The sequence below is a fragment of the Pristis pectinata genome, chromosome 13 (assembly GCF_009764475.1).
Source record: "Pristis pectinata isolate sPriPec2 chromosome 13, sPriPec2.1.pri, whole genome shotgun sequence".
NCBI classification, from domain to species: Eukaryota; Metazoa; Chordata; class Chondrichthyes; order Rhinopristiformes; family Pristidae; genus Pristis; species Pristis pectinata.
This window is the reverse complement of record NC_067417.1, coordinates 45,710,356-45,731,065: the sequence shown is the minus strand read 5'-3', so window position 1 is coordinate 45,731,065 and position 20,710 is coordinate 45,710,356. Positions and strand designations below refer to the sequence as shown.

The window sequence follows — 20,710 nt, the reverse complement described above, 5'->3', positions numbered from 1 at the left end:
TTTCTTTAGAAGGAAAATATTACAGATTCCAAATGGTAACCATGGTCACACTTATCTTCCCAAAAAACCACAAAAATCATTTCAAAACAGAAGCAGCAGGTCATTTACTCCTCACAAGACCACTCCAGCATTCAATACAAACGTGGCTCATCTCACCATTGGCTTTGACTCCACATTCCTTCCTGATCCCCACAACCCTCGATTCCCCGAAATTCAAGGAAACCACCTCAGCCTTTAATATACTCAGTAACTTAGCACCCACAGTTTTGAGGTAAAGAATTCCAAAGATTCACAACCTTCAATGGAAGAAATGTCTCAGCCTTAAATGGTCATCATGCAGATCCCTCAGTGTTGAGCTTGTCAAGCCTCCCCAGGAATTTTAAATAAACAGAAAATGCTGGAAATTAGCAGATCTGACAACAAATGTTGTAGAAAAACAGAATCAGTGGTTCAGGTCCATGATGTTTTGTCAAATCACTTCTGATTCTTCTAAACTTCAGAAGTTATGGGCCCATTTTACTCGATCTTTCCTCATTGGATAACCACTCCATACCAGAAAGCAACTAAAGTACTTTTTCTGCAGAAAATACTTAAGGAAACCAAAACTACACTTTAGTCCAGCCATGGTCTCACCACACCCTAGTTACAAGACCCACTTTTCTACTTCACCATTCTTGTAAAGGCTAATGTTCCTAATTACTTGCTGTAGCTGCATGTTTCTTTTACCAAGACATCTAGATCTCTCAATACACCAGTATTCATGACAGTGACAGGATTCAAGTAACATTCTGCTTTTCTATTCTTACTAACATACTACATAACCTTACACTGAAAACTCCACTTAGCCATCTACTTGGCCACTTGCCTTTATCCTGTTGCAGATTTTTTTTTGCAAGCTCCTCACAACTTGCGTCCTTACCATTGTTTCGTCAGTGTACAGTGTTCTTTCAGAGTTATCAATACACACCATAAATAGCTGGAGCCCCCAATGTGGCACTCTTACTTCTTACAACTTGCTAACCATAAAATGATAGTTATTCCTATTTTAGTTAACCAATCCTCTACACAAGGTAATACATGATCCTCAGTATCATGAAGTCTTCCCTTGTGGATTATCTTTTTTACGTGGTATTTTAGAGTCATACAGCACAGAAACAGTCCCTTTGGCCCAACTGGTATCAAATGCCTTTCGGTAAACCAACTGCATCCATTCACTGCCTTCTAACCACCCTGCCAGTTGAACTTTCAAAAAAGTTCTAGTGTTGAACACAATTTCCTTTTCATAGGACCGTCTTGGCTCTCCCAACTGTAATTTCCCTACCCCACCCCCACCCCCCCAACAAAGACAAATATTAGGCTAACTAGTCTAATTCCCTGCTTTCTGTCTCCATTCTTTCTTAACCACCAATGGTATCTTTGGATTTCCAATATGCTGAGGCCCTTATTGAAGCAACAGTTTTGAAAAATCTAAACCAATACATTTACCATCTCTGCAGTCACCTTTAAAAAAAACCTGGTGTTCTTATGTTTTTCATTCTTTAAAATTTCTGCCATTTCCTGATACGACTCGTGATTCCCCTAATCCACCTTCCAAAGGACAAATATCTACTTTGCAAATAAAAACAGACAAGACCTCAAGATGCTGAGGCTAACATCTGATCATTTACAGTGGATTGGTTAACCAGAGTCTTCAATGCAAAATTCTATTTCTTCCCACATATGCTGCTTAACCTGCTGGGCATTTCCAGCATTTTTATTTCAGATTTCCAGTGTTTGCAGTTCCTTTTATTTTCTACATTTACTTTGATATTCTTTTCTCTTCTACATACTTATAGAAACTTATAATCTGCTTTAATATCTTTAACATAAAATGTAATTGTTTTGTTGTAAGTGAACAAGTATTCCTCTGCCCTTTTATCTGCTTTGATTCCCAAAAAAACAAGTACTTCCAGGATTCCATTAGAGTTCCTCTAAACCTGGTGCTGGCAATACAACTGCCCACCTAAAACACCCCTTGTAGCTCTGTCACTGTGGAGAGCAAATGCACCATCCAAGGTTTCTGGACAGAATATGGGGAAAATCAATGTGCTTCCCCATCCTCAGGTTGCAGACCACAATGAAGTCCAGATAGTCAGTTAAATATCTAGTCTCAAGAAAAAAAAGTATTTGTACCTTGCCATTCAATTCTGTTGTTTGTGAAGTTAACAACTATTAAGTAGGATCAACCCAACGGCTCATGAGTTACACAAAAACATATTTAAATGGTAAATGAACAGCAAATGAAGAAAAACATGGAAATTACACAGCAGCTTGGGCACCAATAATCGTCATTTAACAATTAACAGGTGCCAGATCTACCTGGTAACAAAGGCCAATTATGATTCATGATTTTAATTCTCATCAACCTGACGACTTCTGTGCAGATACCACACCACATCCATTCTAGATTGGTGGGAATGAAATTTTTCACCATGGTCTTTATCAAAATATTGCAATACATTTTCATACACACAATTAGTTCTATGAACATGTGGGTTGTTTTATTTTAGGCTTGTTCAAAAGATGCATCAGCAACATATATGCAGAACAGCTATTGCTTAAAACGGTAGATCCTGTCATGAAAGACATCCTGCTGATAACTTTGTAGGGAGACTGGAAACAATCTGGCAAGGATCTAAACGTAGGCGGTCTAAAAAAATTTAAGATATCAGGCTGTAAAGCATCCAGATTTTTGGACGGGCAAGGGCAAATTTAAAAGTAACTTTTTAACTGTAGGTTACCAACAAGAGATTTGTTCATGCACTTAATGGAAGTTGCTTGAGCAGAAGACAACTGTTTTCATATTGTGGAATTAGGGAGTATGTTTGCAAATTATGTTACATAACAAAACAAAGCCTCGCAAATGACCAAGAAGTTCACTCAAATCCATTTGGACTCCCTCCTCTTAGGAAGCCATTAATACAAGGAGAGAGATCAGGTGTTCACCATTTGGCCCCTGATGCCCGCATTGTTTTCATCTTTTATATCAACACCTCTCTGCTGCATTAATTCCACATCACTTGATTCCCTTAATATCCAAAGATTTATCAATCTGTCTCAAATACTTGAGTTCCAAGGATTCACTACCCTGCGAGTGAAGAAATTTCTTCTCACCCATGTTCTGAATGGCCCCTTGTTTTGAGACTGTGACTTGGGTTTTTTTGCAATATTTTTGAACCTGCCATCAAGGCCTGCAGGAATTTCTCACTTGTTATAAGTGTATAGGGCCCCCAGTGTGCTTAATTGTGAGTACAATTGTGATAAATTGTGAGCTCAGATGCGAGAAGCTAGGATGCAATTGTAGGAAGATTTGACTGGAAGTTTTTATCTACTCAAAGACAACAGATAACCCATTACCAGACCAGATCATTCTCTCTTCCCACCACCCCTCTCCCCACACCAGATGAGAAAGACCATCGACCTCCCAGGGCATCGACTCAATGATGAAAAGGACTAATTCATCTCTGCTTTGTATCCAAAAGAATTTTTCATGAAAAGTAGAGACTATATCAGCAGATTTGTGATCATAGGCATCATGTAGCTGGTGCCCAACTTCAAGTCACTACACATCTTTCAGTTGCCATACAAAGTCTTGAATTTTGCCACTCCACATGCCACCACTATTTTGCCTGAAACTAGGTAACCAACACAGACCAGTGTTAAAACCAGGACCACACAAACAAGTCCATTACAGAAAATGGAGTTTTAAATCCTGTTCGAAATGCTATCCGAATATTTCAAAGTTCTCCATTATCTACAGCCTAGGTGTACAGCCTTTGTTGGCTGGCTCACAAAACCATTCACATATTGACTTAAGATATCAACACTAAAGCAGTGAAAAGCACACACCTTTAGTGGCACTTTGGCTATTTAACCAAAGGCCAAAGTCATCTCTCTTTAAATACTCAATAAAGACACAAAGCAAAGCTACCAATTAACCAGGGGAACAAAGTCCCATTTCAATTTCCACACAACACACTTAAGCTATTTAATAAAATTGAACAGATTCATTTAAAAGTTGGGCATTTTTCTGCAACAGCAAAATAGGGGAGATGGGCAAGTCAGGCGTTAGGAATGGGAGATGGGTACAAAATGGATTTAGTAAGGCCATACACAAATATTCTTCAAAAATAGCTCAAAAGCTACAAGATTGATGGGAAAGAGATTGCCTCAAAGTGCATACTCTCTGCATTTTGTCACAGCTTGGTATACTGTAGATTCAAACTAGTACTACTTGTATTAAATTGTTCAGATGTGAAACAAGAACACACAGATGACCACATCATCTTAAGGCGATAATAAATTCCATTGTGGCACACAATATATTTGATCTAACTTGTTAATATCAGGCTTTTAATTAAGTACAAACTATAACCAGAAATTTGCATACTTCCCAACTAAGTCTACATTGCAAATTATCTAGTGGCATCTTTATGGAGGTAGTCAATTTATGAAATTGCTATTTTATACGCAAGTGAAATTAGTGATTTAATTTCTGTAGTTAATACTTGACCTTGTACACACCATTTCAAGAGATCTTTACAACAAAGATTGGTGTAAATGGGTGCTTGATGGTTGGCATGGACACAGTGGGCCAAAGGGTGTTTCTGTGTTTTATCTGACTATAACTTAAAGACCCACAAATTCTAAGCCAAAATAGATTGCCCAATAACTTCCACGTCAATTTCAATTGAATTTTACATGGAGAATGAATGATCAGATTTTGTCGTCAACTTAATGTTATTTCAACATTCTACTCAATATTTCAAACACTGAAAAATTAGATTTTATTTTACATTCAGTCCACAATAACGCTAGAGCGTTGATAATATTTGTTCGCAATCTCACTCAAGTCAGAAGGCTATGGATTTAAGTTCCACTCCAGAGACTAGAGGATAAAAATAAAGGCTGATAATTCAGTGCAGTCTATGGAAGCACTACATCTTTGAAAATGTCATCCTTTCAATGAAAGTCATTATGCTTTGAATTTTTTGATTTTTAATTTTGGGTTCGGGTTGCATCTGTTTTGATTTTTAATTAGTCTTTGGTAAAAATTGGTTTAATTTTGGTTACTAATACAAAACTTTATTCAAGATGTATTAGCTTTTGGTCTCTAGGCACATTGCACTTGTTGCCGGAGGGGGATTTGCATATGGACGATTCTCATGTCTTCCATTACAACATTCTCCCCATTCTTAATGATAGAACTTGATATCCTTAAAGCTGAATTGGCATACAATTTAGAGCTTTCAATGAGTACAAACTTTTTTTTTTGTCAATTATACCCCATGCCTAATATATTGCTAATTATTTTCAAAACCCAATTGGCAAAACCTTACTCTAGAGCTGGAAAAGGCTGACAATTTCTTGCTGGTGTGGTCTTTTTCCAACGTGCTCACCAACTGCACTACTGCCCAAACAATTTCAAAAGTGGTTTCTTCCTTGCACTCCATTTTAGTTGGTCTCTGCACAATTCTGCTGGTAACTACCATAGTAACAACTCTGCAGTAGAGTTCAGATTTGCTCATGCTTCGCCTTCATTTTCTATCATTTAATCACACACTTTTGTTTCTAATTTCATTTCCACACCATATTATTCCCACATTTTTCACTTTATCAGGCCACTAACCAGTGAATCAGCATGGCTGACCATTATTGTAGGCAGCATTTATCAGCAAAAACAATGCACCTCCTGCCTTTTAGGACCTTAAAAGTAAGGACCTTACTTTTAGCTTTAATCAGTTAAAACTGAAAAAAGTCTAACCCGAGATATTAAATTGAAGTTCCTGTCCAAGTTCTCCCATGGGTGTTCGAAATCCCATAGAACCCTTTTTGAAGGGCAAGGGATCTCCGTGGTGTTGGCATTATTTACTGCTACATTTATGCTACTGAAACAGATCTATTATTATTATTACTGTTGTTTGTGGGGTCTTGTACACAAATCTGTTCCCATGTTTTATACCCGAAAATAGTTACACATCAAGGGTACTTCATTGATTGTGATGTGCTTTGAAATCTCCCGAGGCTATGAAAGATTAAATGCAATACCTCCATTATAGGAGGCAAAAATAGTTAAGTGGATGAGGAAATAGAAGAGGAGAGTCAAAGTCCATTTCTGATAAACTCCAACATACACGGTTGAACTTCAATGTCCAGTTAGTGCTTTACCCATCACTTTGTACAATTCCTTACCCAGTGAAGAAATACACACACTGAATGTATTATGTAATCGATCCACAGCAGGCTGGACGGGCAGTTACAATTTACACAGACAAGGTTTTTGAAAATCCAGGACTGAACAAGAACCTGTTTATCAGAATTTAAAGCTCTGGCTCTCACAACATTAGCCACAATATACAACTAGTCACTTGGACGTCTGCCAGCCTGTACTGCTGCTGGCAACATCCCAGATGTGAAACGTTACTGTATTAAACCTTTCTAAACCACAACACTACTGTCAATAAGGATTACTACATAACAAGCCAATTCCCAAAGATAAGGTTTATAAGTAGTGCGCTTCATTGAGAGTTGGTTTTGCTCCAAATTAGATATGGTTATTTCTGCAACCGCATAAGGTGCTTCCCAAGTAATTTAGTCACTCAAATTCTTCAGAAACTGGTTCACAGCAAGTTGAACATTTCCATAAAGAAATATGCTAAAGGGGAATAAAATGCAAAAGTACCATACCCAAATCTTAATTCAGATTCTCTGAAAAGTTAATGGGCACCCAAATGTATTTCTTGGAAATAAATGACTAGGCTACAGGCATCACCACCATTTGCACCATAACACTGGCAGTCATTGTTTGAACCTTCTCTCAACCCTGATCCAGCTCAAGCAGCCCCAATGATATTTCAAAGCTAAATAAAAATGGAATTTCCTGCACCTGTCCAAGTACCTGATATTACAATAATTCAACTGAAATTTATTTGAAGTTCAGAACTTCTGACTTTCACCCATTCTAATGAAGACATTCCAACAGCTGAAGCAAATCCAGGAATGAAGCACCACTGTCATAATCTACATCACTTGACTCTCAACACAATTCCAGCAGCATGGAAGTAAATGTGCACATGCACATTTTAAATCCATAAGCTCAACTGTTCAGCACCATAAAACGTGACTTGGGGGGGGGGGGGGGGGGGGGGGGCTGTATGGTTCTATGACCAAACTGGGAGGAGGGGGGTAAGATACTGACAGAGTGTACATAAAGTTTTTGAAATTATGGACTGCCCAAAACTGACAAGCATGCACAAATAGCAGAAGAAACAAAAATAATCATCCATATTTTGGTCTAGATGTCAGTATAGAAATGATGCTCTTCTGGGCAACTTTCCTCAACTTTGCCTACAGTGTGGTACAAATGCATCATCATTACTTTACTCCCAATTGTTGACATGTCAATGTTTGGATACAAGCCAGGTTCAAATGTTCTGGCAACATGCCAGAACAGTATTCATTAAGTGCAAGTAATTCACTTAAATTTCACCTTCCGTCAACCAATTATTTCTTTAGAGGCCAAGAAGAACTGATGTGAGCAACTGTGTACTAATAGGCTTTCCAAAAAAAAATCAAATTCTTCCCAAAGGAGCATATGTAACAAGATGCCATTAAACATCTCAATTCAATCTTTCTGCAAGTTGTTCTGTTATTTTGTTAAATTACCTCTTTCCCATCACAAGAGGCTCTCGCTGGAAGGGCAAGGCAATACTACTCAAAAACCCAGCAATGGAAACTGCATTTGCATTTTACTTGAACATCAAAAGAAGTGGATTTGATGTCATCATTGCACCCGTGCCCTAACTGCTACCTCAACATGAACAGTCCAAGTATCCAGCAACACAGTTACCATGCCCCAAAACAGAGCCCTTTTTGGAATAAGATAGGAAATGTCTAAGCTAGTATTGCTGTGGTAACTGGAACAGACAAAATGTTAAAACTTGTTGCCAAACTAAGTTGGAATGAGGAGACAAAACTACTAACTCAAAATCAAATATTTCATTCCTACCAGTGCTAAGAAGTGTTGACATACTGCCACTGCCAGTACATTGCACTCTTTACTGTCAATTCTCAGTGTGGCCGACAACACTGAAAGCAAGACAAGAACCCACCTCTATTATCCAGATCCACGTTTATCTCAGTCCAACTTCTGCTGAAAATCCTAACCATGCCTTTGCCATTTGTACACAATAGTTCCGATACTTATGTTCTCCCATTTTCTATTTTTAGTAAAAAAAATCCCAACTAAACAAGCTCTGCCTCCAATCATTTTCAATAACCTACATTACCCTGTTGTACTTCAATCTCCATGCTTGGTTTTAAAATCTTTTCACGACAACAGGCCTCCACACTTGAAATCTGCCAGCCTTATTATTTCTTATCCTAAAGCTTTGATCCTCTGATTCTGCCTCCCTACACATCACTCCCTTCACTTTAGCCTCTTCCCACCCTTACATTTGAATTCACTCCATGAAATGAAGCGGCCGGTTTTCCAGTTTTAGGAAAGTCCTTAAAACCAACCGGTAAAGTTTTTGACAATGAAACAAATCAGAAGACAAATCCTGCCCTCGTTAAATTACTGAAGGGTCTAGAATCCCAGCTTACTTTTCTTTTACCTGGCTCAGGAATACATTGCCAGTTATGATACCTTAACTGAAAATCTCTATTTCTAAACAGCCACTTAAGCAATGAAAGAATGAAACCATACAAATTCCAGATGTATTTGTAAGAAAAAAGACTCCGTCCCACGAAATACTCAAATACGACCATCTGCAGAAAACCCATTTTCTCTTCTCTTCCCGCCTTGGATGCCTACAGTCTTACCCTATGCACAGAATTCAAAGCAAGGCATGTAAGGTCACATCCCCAGGAACACAAGGTCACCAGTGACAAAAAAAAGTGTCATGCATTAATAACAAGCCGTAGAAGGCATTAACACCAGCTGCTATTTTAACCGTTACTTAGTCACTATTCATATATATGCACAGAGAAATAGAAAACAATACAGGCAGTTTGGCTCATATACATCTAACTGCCCACATGTGCTTTATGCTAGTAACTTCATTACTGGCAGTGCTAACCTTTAATATCAAAATATATAACAGCCTGGAATTGAAGCAATGACAAAATGTAGGAAAAAATATATATTTAAAGTTTCATTGTGAGAAGACATATTTAAGGGACTGAAGGGATAAAACAAATACCATATTTCAGAAGATAAATGGAGGGACCAGTATAGAAGCTGCTGCCTTACTCACATTAAAGGAATGATCGTGGTGGCACCACATTGACAATAATTGGGTATCAGCTGCTCCAAAAACAAAAAGTACAGATCAAATTATTAGACTTCCTAATGCAATTAATTTGCTACACTTCTCATGAAGCCCTTTTATCAAGTAACAGTTCATAAAATGCATTAAATCAGTAGTGAAGAGTTCAGGCATCATACCAGTTAATTGTCCTTTACTCCCTTAAATTCTTCATCAAGCTAACAGTTCAACAGATTTGCTCTTTTGCAATGATACAGCCAACTACCATAGCAAACACCAAATGCATTGGCAAGACGAACTATGATTTCACAGGTAAATTCCCTGAAGTGAAAATTTACAAATAATATCAAATTCCTTGTAAAATCCCTCACCAAATCAATGTTTTCTTTAGTATAGATTCTTAAAACTAGAGATTGTCTGTCAAGTACCAATATACACACAAATTTACTCAAAACTGGCCAAATTAAATTTTATTCTGGCTACTTAGACAGAAAAAACCTTTACTCCAGCAGTCCAAATTCCAAACTACATTCAAAAAAAACATCAAAAGCCAGAGCCTGAAACATATTAACCAGTCTCATTATTTTAAATGGCCCATACAGAAACAATTTCTACTGCAAAATTGAAGATTTACAATATTATAGAGTACAGCTTATGGTCAGATCAATCTTCAATTTATACAGAACAATCCAGCCAAATTGGTAACAGTCTGATTCCAAAGTGAATTAAAGACCACAATTAACCTCCATGCAGGTGGCCAGCTACCAGGGAATCAAAAGATTGGTGTTTGAGTGACCTGTGAATTTTCAGATGACGTCCAGTTTGTGCTCGGGGTGAAGGATGATCACACACAAGGAACAAGAATACTTCCCATTGCAGCCACCTAGTGTCAACGTCATTTAAGAGAAAATAAAATTGCTTCTGCTCTCAACAAATGTTCAACAGAACCACTCCAAACTTCAAAATTTACCATGCTCTCCTCCTCTCGGGGAGATCCTTTGACTCGAGATGACTTGCTCTCAGTTCCAGTTCTATGACTGATAGAGGGTGCAGGGCCCACAATGGCCCTAACACATGCAGCAGGAGGCATGTAACAGGCAGGCAGATGACTAGTTTGGGAGGGAACCTCAACCCTTCCACTGGAATTCTATGCGCTCCTAATAAACAGATTCAAGCGCCTCAGTGCAATCCCAAATGCTCCTCCTACACTTTGAGGTCACAGGGCAGGGATTCCCTTGTGTCAGTGCAGATGTTGCACTTTTTCCAAGGTTTTCAGAATATCCTTTAATCTCTTCTCTGCCCATCTGGTCATTTTATTTTCACCATAAGAGAGGTCAGAATAGTGTGTCCGTTTCTGAAGTATGGTGTCAGGCATGCAAATGACATGACCTGCCCATTGGAACCCACTGAGTGGAACTAGGACAAACTGCTATAGATGATCTGGGAGAGCAGGCTGACATTGGTATGCTAATCCTGCAAATGGATTTAGGAGGATTTTGCATGGACAGAGCTCATGGTAGCTCTCCAGTGCTTCGAGGTGCCTGTTGCAGATATCTCATATCTCAGAAATAGAGGGCCCACTAGACCTGGAGCTTTAGGCTAGGTTCAAAGTCTAGATCTTCAACTACTGCACTCTAAGCAACTGTAGATGCAAAATAAGCTCTGGGTTGACATCCTAGTTTTTAAAATCACTAACTGTTAATAAATCAGTACTGGACAGGTTGTCATAAGCACCAGGAAGAAATTCATTGAGCATTAACTGGGTTTGATATTAAGACCGAAATGAAATCTGCCATGCAAAACCAGGCAACTTGATGCAGCTAATAAATGATAATGTAGTTAATTTAAAATTTGTATAATTTAAATGCACCAGAAAAAAACCAAATAACTCATGATTCATCCTGCTATTACAGTTAGGATTTGCTCATGAGAGGTATACAATTGAGAAATGACTAAAAATACTAAACTGTAAGCATAACAAAGCATTTAGGGATGTCAATTCAAGGCCAACATGCAGATGAAATGTCATTGACCCAAAACATTAACTGTTTTCCGCTCCATAGACGTTGCCTGAACTGAGTATTTCCTGCATTTTCTGTTCACTTTCGCCAAGAATTGGGGAAGGGGAGAAATAGTAGCTGGTAGAGAAAAAAAAAGTTGCTGCTATTCACTAAACATGGTCTTTAACTATTACAACAATTTCTGTGTGGACAATACAAGGAAAATTCATTTGGCAGCTCAGCTAGAAAATGCCTCAGCAGTTATACTACACCAGTTACACCAGCTGCCATACATCAACCAAGACCTCGTTATGGGCAAGTATCTACAAGCTATTTCTCCCTCACTCCCCCAGAGATAAGGATGACAAATCAGCCAGGAGCTGTCCACACACACGCCTTATGCAGCATTTGAAAAAGAAAGTCAGCTGATCCTTAACTGCACCACTTTTTCCACAAATACTATTTTCTGATGAAAGGCCATCAGCATTAAAGGTGAGCTCTTCCTCCACAAATGCTGTCTGACCTGCTGAATGTTTCCAGCATCTATTGGATTCATTTTAGTAGCGCATGAAATTTAACTACTCAAATTAACTTCTCCTCAGCTGGAAGCTTAATGCAAAAGTATGTCAGAAAGATTTTTTTTAAAAAGTTCATAAGACATGGGGGCTGACAAAGGGTGGGGGCTGGGGTGGCAACGGTGTTGATTCATAAAATTGTTTTTAAGTCTGGTAATTTTTTGTGGATTTTCAACTTGGGAGATGGCTGCATTCAGCCTTCCTGTACAAGTGAAGTCCATCCACAACCCCTATAGTAATGCTAACTGGAGAGTTCCAAAATCTTAAACCACCAATCAAGGAAATGCAATACATGCCCACGTCAGGATGGCGTGTGACAAGAGACCTTGCCTTTGTAATTGGTAACTGGGTATCTGAGTAAAGAAAAATGCCAAATAGTCAAAAGGTCTGCTCTTTCTCAAAAGTCGACCAGAATATATTCTAGCTAACCTTTAAAGGCCAAGTATGGAATCCAATAGTTTACTCCATAAGCTTCAGTATCATGATATCTATCCATTGAGAAACATTTTTGAAAATCAGTTTGATTGAACACGACACCAAGGGGTTTCAATGAAAATTGAAACTGGGCAGGGATAGGAAAGAATTTAGATAAACCAAAATAATTTCATATACACGTCCAGAAAATAGGCATTGCTTGCATTTGAACAACTTATTGCAACTACCAAGATCCCTAACAATTAACATACACACTCACTTCAAGTTATTACCAGTTAGCAAGATGCGTTCCACACATGGAAAGCAGCTGTGAGTAGGCCCAACTGTTGTGCTGTTCATCATTAAAACACTTGAGTATAGCAAATGTCTCCTTGTTACGCCCGGAAAAATTATGAAGCTGAAGACATCCTTAACCAATTCAAAGGAGTAAACCTATATATAGATTTCAAGAAAGTGCCTGCAGCACAACATTAAATTTAGTTCACCACCATGGGGTCCCCACTCTGCGCAATCAATAAAACTACACAGCTGTGCAGCATTCAGTGGAAAAAGGTCACATGGGGCAGATGCAGCAAGGAAGTAGTAGTTTAAAATACTTAACTAGCCAAAACTATCAAAATTAGCAACATATTCAGTTGTATTTATGAAGTCACTCAAAATTACAGGTAAGCTCCCAGCATCAGGATAAAGGTTAACACCCATTGACTTCCCAATTATACAACAGAGCACTCCAGTTAGTGAGAGAAGGGAGCAGAACCAGCCACATGCAATGGGTATAGCAAGAGAAAGACCACATGCAGATAAACTCCACCAATTTCCATCCCACCCCTAGCCAACTCCTGTAACACCATATGAATCCATACTAAATCACCGGTGCCACTCTAGCAGGTCTTCTGTATCTTATTTTCATTGAACTCAGTTGCTTCAAGATGTAACAACTTTTATTGACATGCATGATCAGCCAATTGATGCCATTAGAATAAAGTATTTTCTTCAGGTAGCAATTTTTTCCACTTGTATCTAAATGCCCAAATGCAGAAACTTTTGGCCACGGACATTTCCGAGCTCGCCAGCAATCTGCAAAAAAATCTCCACTGCCTTACTTTAATACTTCAATTGCACTGGTCATGAAACTATTCACAAAAATGAGAACAATGTTGCAAATTTACATCAGGATTGTTCATTCGCCAATGGAGAAGGCTTGACAATTTAGACCGCAAAATTAGGGAACTCAAGTTGTTGAAACCTTTAAAAACCTGGGAAATCCACAAGCTTTAACCAACTCTTGTACCAAAAATTAACTAGAAAGATATTCATCATGCATTTCCCATGTTTAACTCCAAGCTCTGATCAGATACACAAATCATGCAAATCAATTCAAAGGCATTTTTTTGCCACCAAAATCTTATAACATTTCTCAAACTTAATTTTTCTCATTAGCAACTCGTTCATGCTGAACTCGCCATACCAACACCCTGCAACCTTGCCTCCCTTTTGACCACAAGGTTCAGATGCCAGCTACCCTCCCACACAACTTTTACTGTTGTGGTGATTTTCCATGAAGGAGGCCTGCTGAGAGAGATGTTGGAATGACGAGGCACCATAGAAAGGCCGAATAAATCCTTTGAAAAGAAATTTGAAGAAAAGGCCAAGCTAATTGATTTCTCCCACCCCCATCCTGCACTGGATCCTCAAACAAGTGCCAACTTACACTCCTTGCATCTTGGTTCATCACAGACATTAAACCAAAACAAAATCGCTTTCCACTAGTATTTTTCAAATAGTATAAAAAAGGTTTTGGCGAATTAAGACTAAAAATTACTTGGGCAAATCAGGAATGCATACAGAACTTTCAGAAACAAAGGAAGCTAAATAACTTCTACATAAATTTATTAGAATATTTATTCTTGCTTTAAACATTTTCCTTTACTACTGGTTGCCAAAGCCAGGGAGAGGATCCAAAGCAAATTTACTAATAATCCCGACTATTGTGGATCATTAGAGTAAATCCATAAATTAATTCAAAGTTGAGTATTTTTTTTAAAAAAGAAAGGAAGTCAACTACCAGTTACAAGACTCCCTAATAAATGAAAATTGAGATAAAGGGCTTGTATTTACTTATAGGCTCTTATAGCCTCAGGACACCTGTAAAATTTCCATAGATAACAAAGTATCACAATTTTTAGTTACTGCTATACTATGGGGAAGGGCACCAGACAATTTACTTGAATCATATCTCAAAGCACAAATGACCACATAAGCTACTTTAATGACAATGAATGAGAATCATTCACCAAACTCTCCTGCTCTTGGAACCGGCATGGGATTTTTGATTGCCAGCTGTGGATATAGCTTAACGTGTCACCCGAAAAGTTGAACCTCCAACGCATCAGTCCCCAAGAGATACAGATGCCAGCGAGGGAGTGCTTTGTTTGTGTTGAAAAGCCCACCAAGCCACCACTAGTTTCTAACCAAGGAGTATAACCATGCTAAAAGTTTGAAGAGAACTTAAGTTATATAACCAATTTTTATAATAGTAGAAAAACAATTCATAATAGCTTTTGGAAAGCAAATATATACACAAAAAACATATTGAAACAAATGGGTGGCTTCCGTGCAATGACTTGATGGGAGAAATGAAGATTAAAAACCACATTTGAATGAAAGGGCCATCGTCTATAACATTATTAGCTGGTCAAAACGACTCATCTTAATTCTATGGACCTTAAATTAAAACAATCCAAATAACGATTCAATCATTAATAACAATTTCAGCCATTGAATTGCACTGCAATTAGTGCAGCAACTCTGGTTTGCTAATGAACCATGGTCAGAAATAAATTATGTAAAACCTGTGCGACACAAGAAATCTAATATACTATGCATGTATCAAAACATGGCATTTTCATACCTGTTAAATTAAGTTGTGAATACAATGAGTATTTGTTTCCAGCACAACTTAGGAAATAGCTGAAGTATGCCATGCAGCCTTTTACTGCCTGTTGCCATAACCCAAGACGGCCAAGATCCAAAATTCTATCCAACTTTGTGTTGAACATTTAATAATCCAGCATCCACTGCTCTCCAAAGTAGAGAACTGCATTGTTTCACAATCCTCAAAAGAACTTCCTCCTTGCCTTAGTCTTAACCAAGCAGCTTACTTTGAAACCATTCTGCCTTGTTCTGGATGATCCAGAAGTAGAAAACAGCCTCCCAATATCCAGCCTGTCAATCCCCTCAAAACCTCATTTCAATGGGATTACACCTCATTCTTCTAAACTTCAGTTGATATGGGCCCAATCTGCTTGACCTTTTCTCGAACACCTTCATCACAGGAAGCAAAATAATGAACCTTTCATCCCCCTCTAAATAAAAACAGCATGCAATACTCCAGCTGTGGTCCCAGAGAAGCCGCAGCAAGAGTTCGTTGCTCCATCCCTCTTGCACTGAAGACCAATATTCCACTTGCTTGTTGTATCGGAGTTTCATGTACAAGGACACTCATGCCCCTTCTGTACAGTGGCATTTCACTGTCTCTCTCCTATTAAACAAATATTCTGTCTTACTATTCTTCCTACCCAAAGTGGATAACCTCTTATTCTCCTGTATTATATTCCATCTGCTCAGAGTAACCCCCCCACCCCCCGCAGATGTGATCCCACAATTTGCTTTCCCATCTACGGTTGTATCATCAGCAAATTTGGCTAAAATACACTCCATCCAAGATGTTTAATGCAGACTGGAAATCACCTTGTGATACTGTACGAGTTACTGCTTCCCAACTTTGAAAATGGAGCAATTACCCAGATTGGCGAATTAATAGAAAAACAAATCTTTATCCGTGTCAATGCCGTGTGTCTAAGATCACAAGCTCCTGCCTTCTGCTGTAATCTTTTATGTGACACCTTATCAGCTGCTTTTTGGAAGTCCAATCACAAGATATTCACTGGTTCCCCCTTTATTGTCCCTGCTCGTTACACCCTGAAAGAGCTGTAATAAATTATCTAGAACCCATTTCCCTTTCAAAAATCATGACTCTAAAACCATATTTGATTCTATTATGATTTTCTCTACATCTTGCTCCTACTTTTGTATTGGATTCCATCATTTCCTCCCAAAGAAATGCAAGGTTACTCAGTTGTCTCCCTCTTAAGATAGTTTGCAGTTTTCCAATCTGTTATGACTTTCCCAAAATTGACACTTTTGGAAGGCCGCATCTAATTTCACTTCTTTAAAGACCTCATGACAAAGGCCATAGAATCTGTCAGATATTTATCTCATTAATTTGTCTAGTGGGTTTCATCTAGAGGGGGAAAAAATGTTTTAGTTCTCCCTCTTGCCCACAATTTCCCACCACATATACATACGCACACATCTCCAACTATGGAGAGAAATATTTGTTCAAAGTCTCTGACATTTCCTTATTTCCCATTAACTCCCCAGTCTTGTCCTCTAAAGAGACTGATGTTTACCTCAGTCACTCTTTAACCTATTTTGCAGAAGCCCCATTTTTAGATTTTCTTGCTAGATTCTCAGTCTATTTTCACCCTCAATTTCAAGTTATCCTTTTCTAGTTTCTACAATGTTCCCAATCTTGTCGCCTTCCACTAGTCTCTGCAACATTGTACAAACTTCCTTTTTAATTTGATACCACTTTTGGTGAGCCATGTGTGGATCATCCTTCTCAGAGTCTTCCAACAATTAACAAATCCCAATAACATCAGCAAATAATACTGAAGGACTCACCACTACTCAAATAATGACAGAATAAATTAATTATGGTTCGGGTTCGAAGATCAACAGCGGTCAGGTTCACACTGTTGTCAGCCCTGCTATAAATCTCACCATGAGGAAGAATGCTACCAATACACCCACCAAAATGTGGTAAAATCAGCTAAGATTAAAAAAAATCAAAACCCTTCCAACAACAATGAAATAGCCCAGTGGTTTCACCCAGAGGAGCAGCAGAACCTGTTACAAAGGTAAGCACAAAACATATTCAAGTATCCCTCCCATCCACAGAAGTACAAAGCATGTTAAAATGCTCATGATTTAAACACTAGTGATTGAACTGAAGATCTAGGGCGCTGTGCGCAGTTTCTCTGCAGACTTAAGTCTTAACAGTAACAATGGACATTGGTCCTTTGGATTTCTGTGAAAAGCACCCTTGAAATGAGTTTATGTTCCAAAAGGAGTTGTTTTCCATCTAACTGCTACATAAAAGATTACAATTTTTAACCACTTCTCTACGAAATTACCGAAATTCTCCTTCCCTAACAAAAATTTCAATGACTTTTTAAATCCATTATTTAGGTAGTTTACGCCAAATAGTCGTGTAATTCTTTATTTTTTTCCCTCTATTTTGGATGGAAATATTCGTTTAAAACAATTCGATAATAGCTAAATGACACAATGCTCTCGTTTAACGTGAGTTACCAGTGAACGGTGCTACCTTCACGCTGCTAAGAGTGATCCGCGTTGGGGGACAAAGCCCTTTCGCTTGCAGCATGCAAAACATGAATGGACCTAATCGCTTTAGAGTAAATCGCACGCTCTGACTCAGCCCGCCCAACAGCAGGCACCATTTTCTTCTCTCGAAAAAAAAGCTGAGCAACCCTGGATTGGAAGGAAGGAGGGCACGTCGTGCGCGCAACACGCCAAATCTACAAAAAAATCAGACATTTTAAATTCTCCAGGGTGCTGAATTAAATTATTTCTGCCCACTCAACATGCCAGGATTAATCGATACGTTATTGATATGTTGTACAATGCATATTCCCAGGGACATGAATGGACACGGTGCATCACTAACGCGTGATCAGAAACATGGCCTGCTACATTACACAACTGTGTTGCTCCGATACCACGTTTTCGAAAACACATTGTTTCAAGGTGGCAAACCCGGGGCGCATTACCGAACTGACACCATCGAAGGAAGGTAGTCGGCGTCTTTAATCGTCGCTAGGGAAATAAAATCACCAAATTAAAAAAAAAGCAAAAGCAATATTAATAATCAGTTATAAATTCGAAGGTTAAAGCCTTTTTTAAAAAAAGTGCTCTCATTTTATGAGCGAAAACACGCTGTTGGCAGACTTTTTCAGCCTATAATTTCAATGTATTAATCTTAAAAAAGGACAAATCATGCAAATGGTTTAACATGAAGATTAAATTGTATTGCTGGATTTTTTTTAAACCAAATCCCAACATGGAATTCAAAAATGTCGAAATTTGTAACCGAAAGAAAAACATCGTTGAAACGAATAATATCGAGCAATATATTATAGCCATTGCACGAAAGAATTGTTCCGAAGAACGATTACAAATCCCTTCAAAAACGTTGCCTGCAGATTGGATTGCTATGTAACTTACTGAGACAAAACTAAATGCAAACAAGCAGATGGATTCAAAGATTCAATTATTGCCATCTTTGAGGGCAGTTTCACAGCACTACTTAAAATGACCTGCAAAACGGGGAAAAAACAGGGACATCTCAACCTTTTAGAAAAAAAGTTAAACGAATATACCAGCGTTTCAGCGCTTAACACTGTACACGGAGCACTCCAAACACATTTTTAGAAATCTAATTCACTAATTTTTTTTAACAGCATAATTAAATTTTAACTAGCCCCAAAAAGTTTCAGCAACACTATGCTATTCCCCGATTCTAAAACCATACAATATCATAGATATCGAAGGTAATCACCAATGTTATTGATGAGAATACGCATAAAACTCAGAAATACAGCAAATAAACGTTGAATCCGAACGAATCGAGTAAAATTTCGTAAGGGTTAAGATCCACCAAGTCTATCCAAATTCGAATTTGCACATTTGCAAATGAATATAGGAATTTGTTTTGCAATCAGTTGCAACTTATCAATTGCAACTTTTAAACCACATTGCAGCGATTGCCCGAGTTTACAAACGCGCCCGCAGCTTGCACCCCCCCCCCCGACCCCGACCTACTTCGCTGTCGTGCTGCTGGCAGTAGCTGACCCGTTCGTGGGCAAGCGGCAGGCTGGCGAAGGGCTGCTGGCTGTAGTTCTGCTGCCTGAAGCGGTGGATGACATGCTCCTTGGTGAGGCGGACCCGCTGGTGCGCCCGCACGCAGTGATCGCACAGGTACTCGGCGCAGTCCATGCAGCGGGAGGTCACCGGCGCACCCTCATCGCAGGAGCTGCAGCCCGACGGCGAGCCCTTGGCGCGGCCCCGCCGCTGCACACCACCGCCGCCGCCGCCTCCGTCCAGCTCGTCCTCGGCCGCCGGACACCACGTCCAGCAGGTTGTTGAGCAGTAGCAGGTCGGCCGGCAGCCCGTCGCTCTCGGCGGCCGGCATGCGGCGCTCGCAGATGGGGCAGGCGAGCTCGGGCGGCCCGCAGGAGTTGGCCGAGGAGGAGGAAGAGGAGGCGGCGGCGGCAGCGGCGGGAGGCGAGGGCTCGGCCTCGGGCCGGACGCGGTGAGTGGCCGGCCCGCCGTTGTTGTTGCTGGCGGCGCCTCCGCCACGCCGCCGCCGCCCGCCGCCGCCGTGCGCCTCCAGGCACGCCTGGCACAGGGAGTGGCGGCAGGGCAGCAGCCGCAGCTCGTCGGCCGGGCTGGAGCGGGAGCGCGACCCGGGGCCCCGGGAGCAGCAGAGGCCGCACTGCTGCTGGGTCGGAGGCGGCGGCGGCGGCTGCTGCTGCTGTGGAGGCGGCGGCGGGTCCTGCCGCGGCGCTTCGGGCCGACCCGGGCCCTGCTGCTGCTCCTGGCAGGGCGGCGGCGGCGGCTGCTGCTCCTGGCCGCAGAACGGCGCGGCCATGGCGGCCTCCGAGCGCTGGTAGCAGCGCGGGTAGAAGCGGCCCTGGGCCAGCTCGGCCGGCCGGGAGGGCAGCCGCTCGGCTTCCTCAGCCACAACCGCTCCCCTGTGCAGCGACCGAGATATCCACATGGACGGGCCGGCGGGGGCTCATATTCCCCCCGGGGAGGCGCGCCGTGTGCGGGGTGGGCCCGCTGAGGGCCGGGCCGGGCGTCGGGGCTCACACACCGCCCCCCTCCCACCCACCCCCAATCGACCCCTGGGGTCTCTCAACCCACAACCCCCCCCGCCCCTGGTCCCCCCCACCTACCTCCCTCCTCCCGGGTGTCCGCCCGCCCCGCCCCACCCCACCCCGCCCGCCGGCCGGCGCTCCCGCTCCCGCCCCCGGCCGCCCGCCCGCTGCCCTCAGCGCCGCCCCCCGGCCGCCGCCGCCTCGCCCGCTGCCCTCAGCGCCGCCCCCGGCCGCCGCCGCCGCCTCGCCCGCTGCCCTCAGCGCCGCCCCCCGGCCGCCGCCTCGCCCGGCCGCCCGCTCCATCGTCCCGCTCTTTTCTCCCGCTCCGGCCGCCTCCCGCCCGCTTCTCCCCCTCTCCCTCTCGCCCT

The 20,710-nt window shown here is 41.1% G+C and overlaps 1 protein-coding gene across 1 annotated transcript in view; it reads right to left on the bottom strand.

Moving 5' to 3' along the window:
• Window positions 1–20,336, bottom strand: part of LOC127577265 (E3 ubiquitin-protein ligase TRIM71-like) — a 38,934-nt gene extending 18,598 nt beyond the window's left edge. The window contains 2 exon segments of the mRNA XM_052028312.1: window positions 19,285–19,584; window positions 19,586–20,336. Coding sequence (XP_051884272.1) covers window positions 19,285–19,584; window positions 19,586–20,242 — 957 coding nt within the window. The 5' untranslated portion in view covers window positions 20,243–20,336.
• Between the last annotated feature and the right edge of the window lie 374 nt (window positions 20,337–20,710).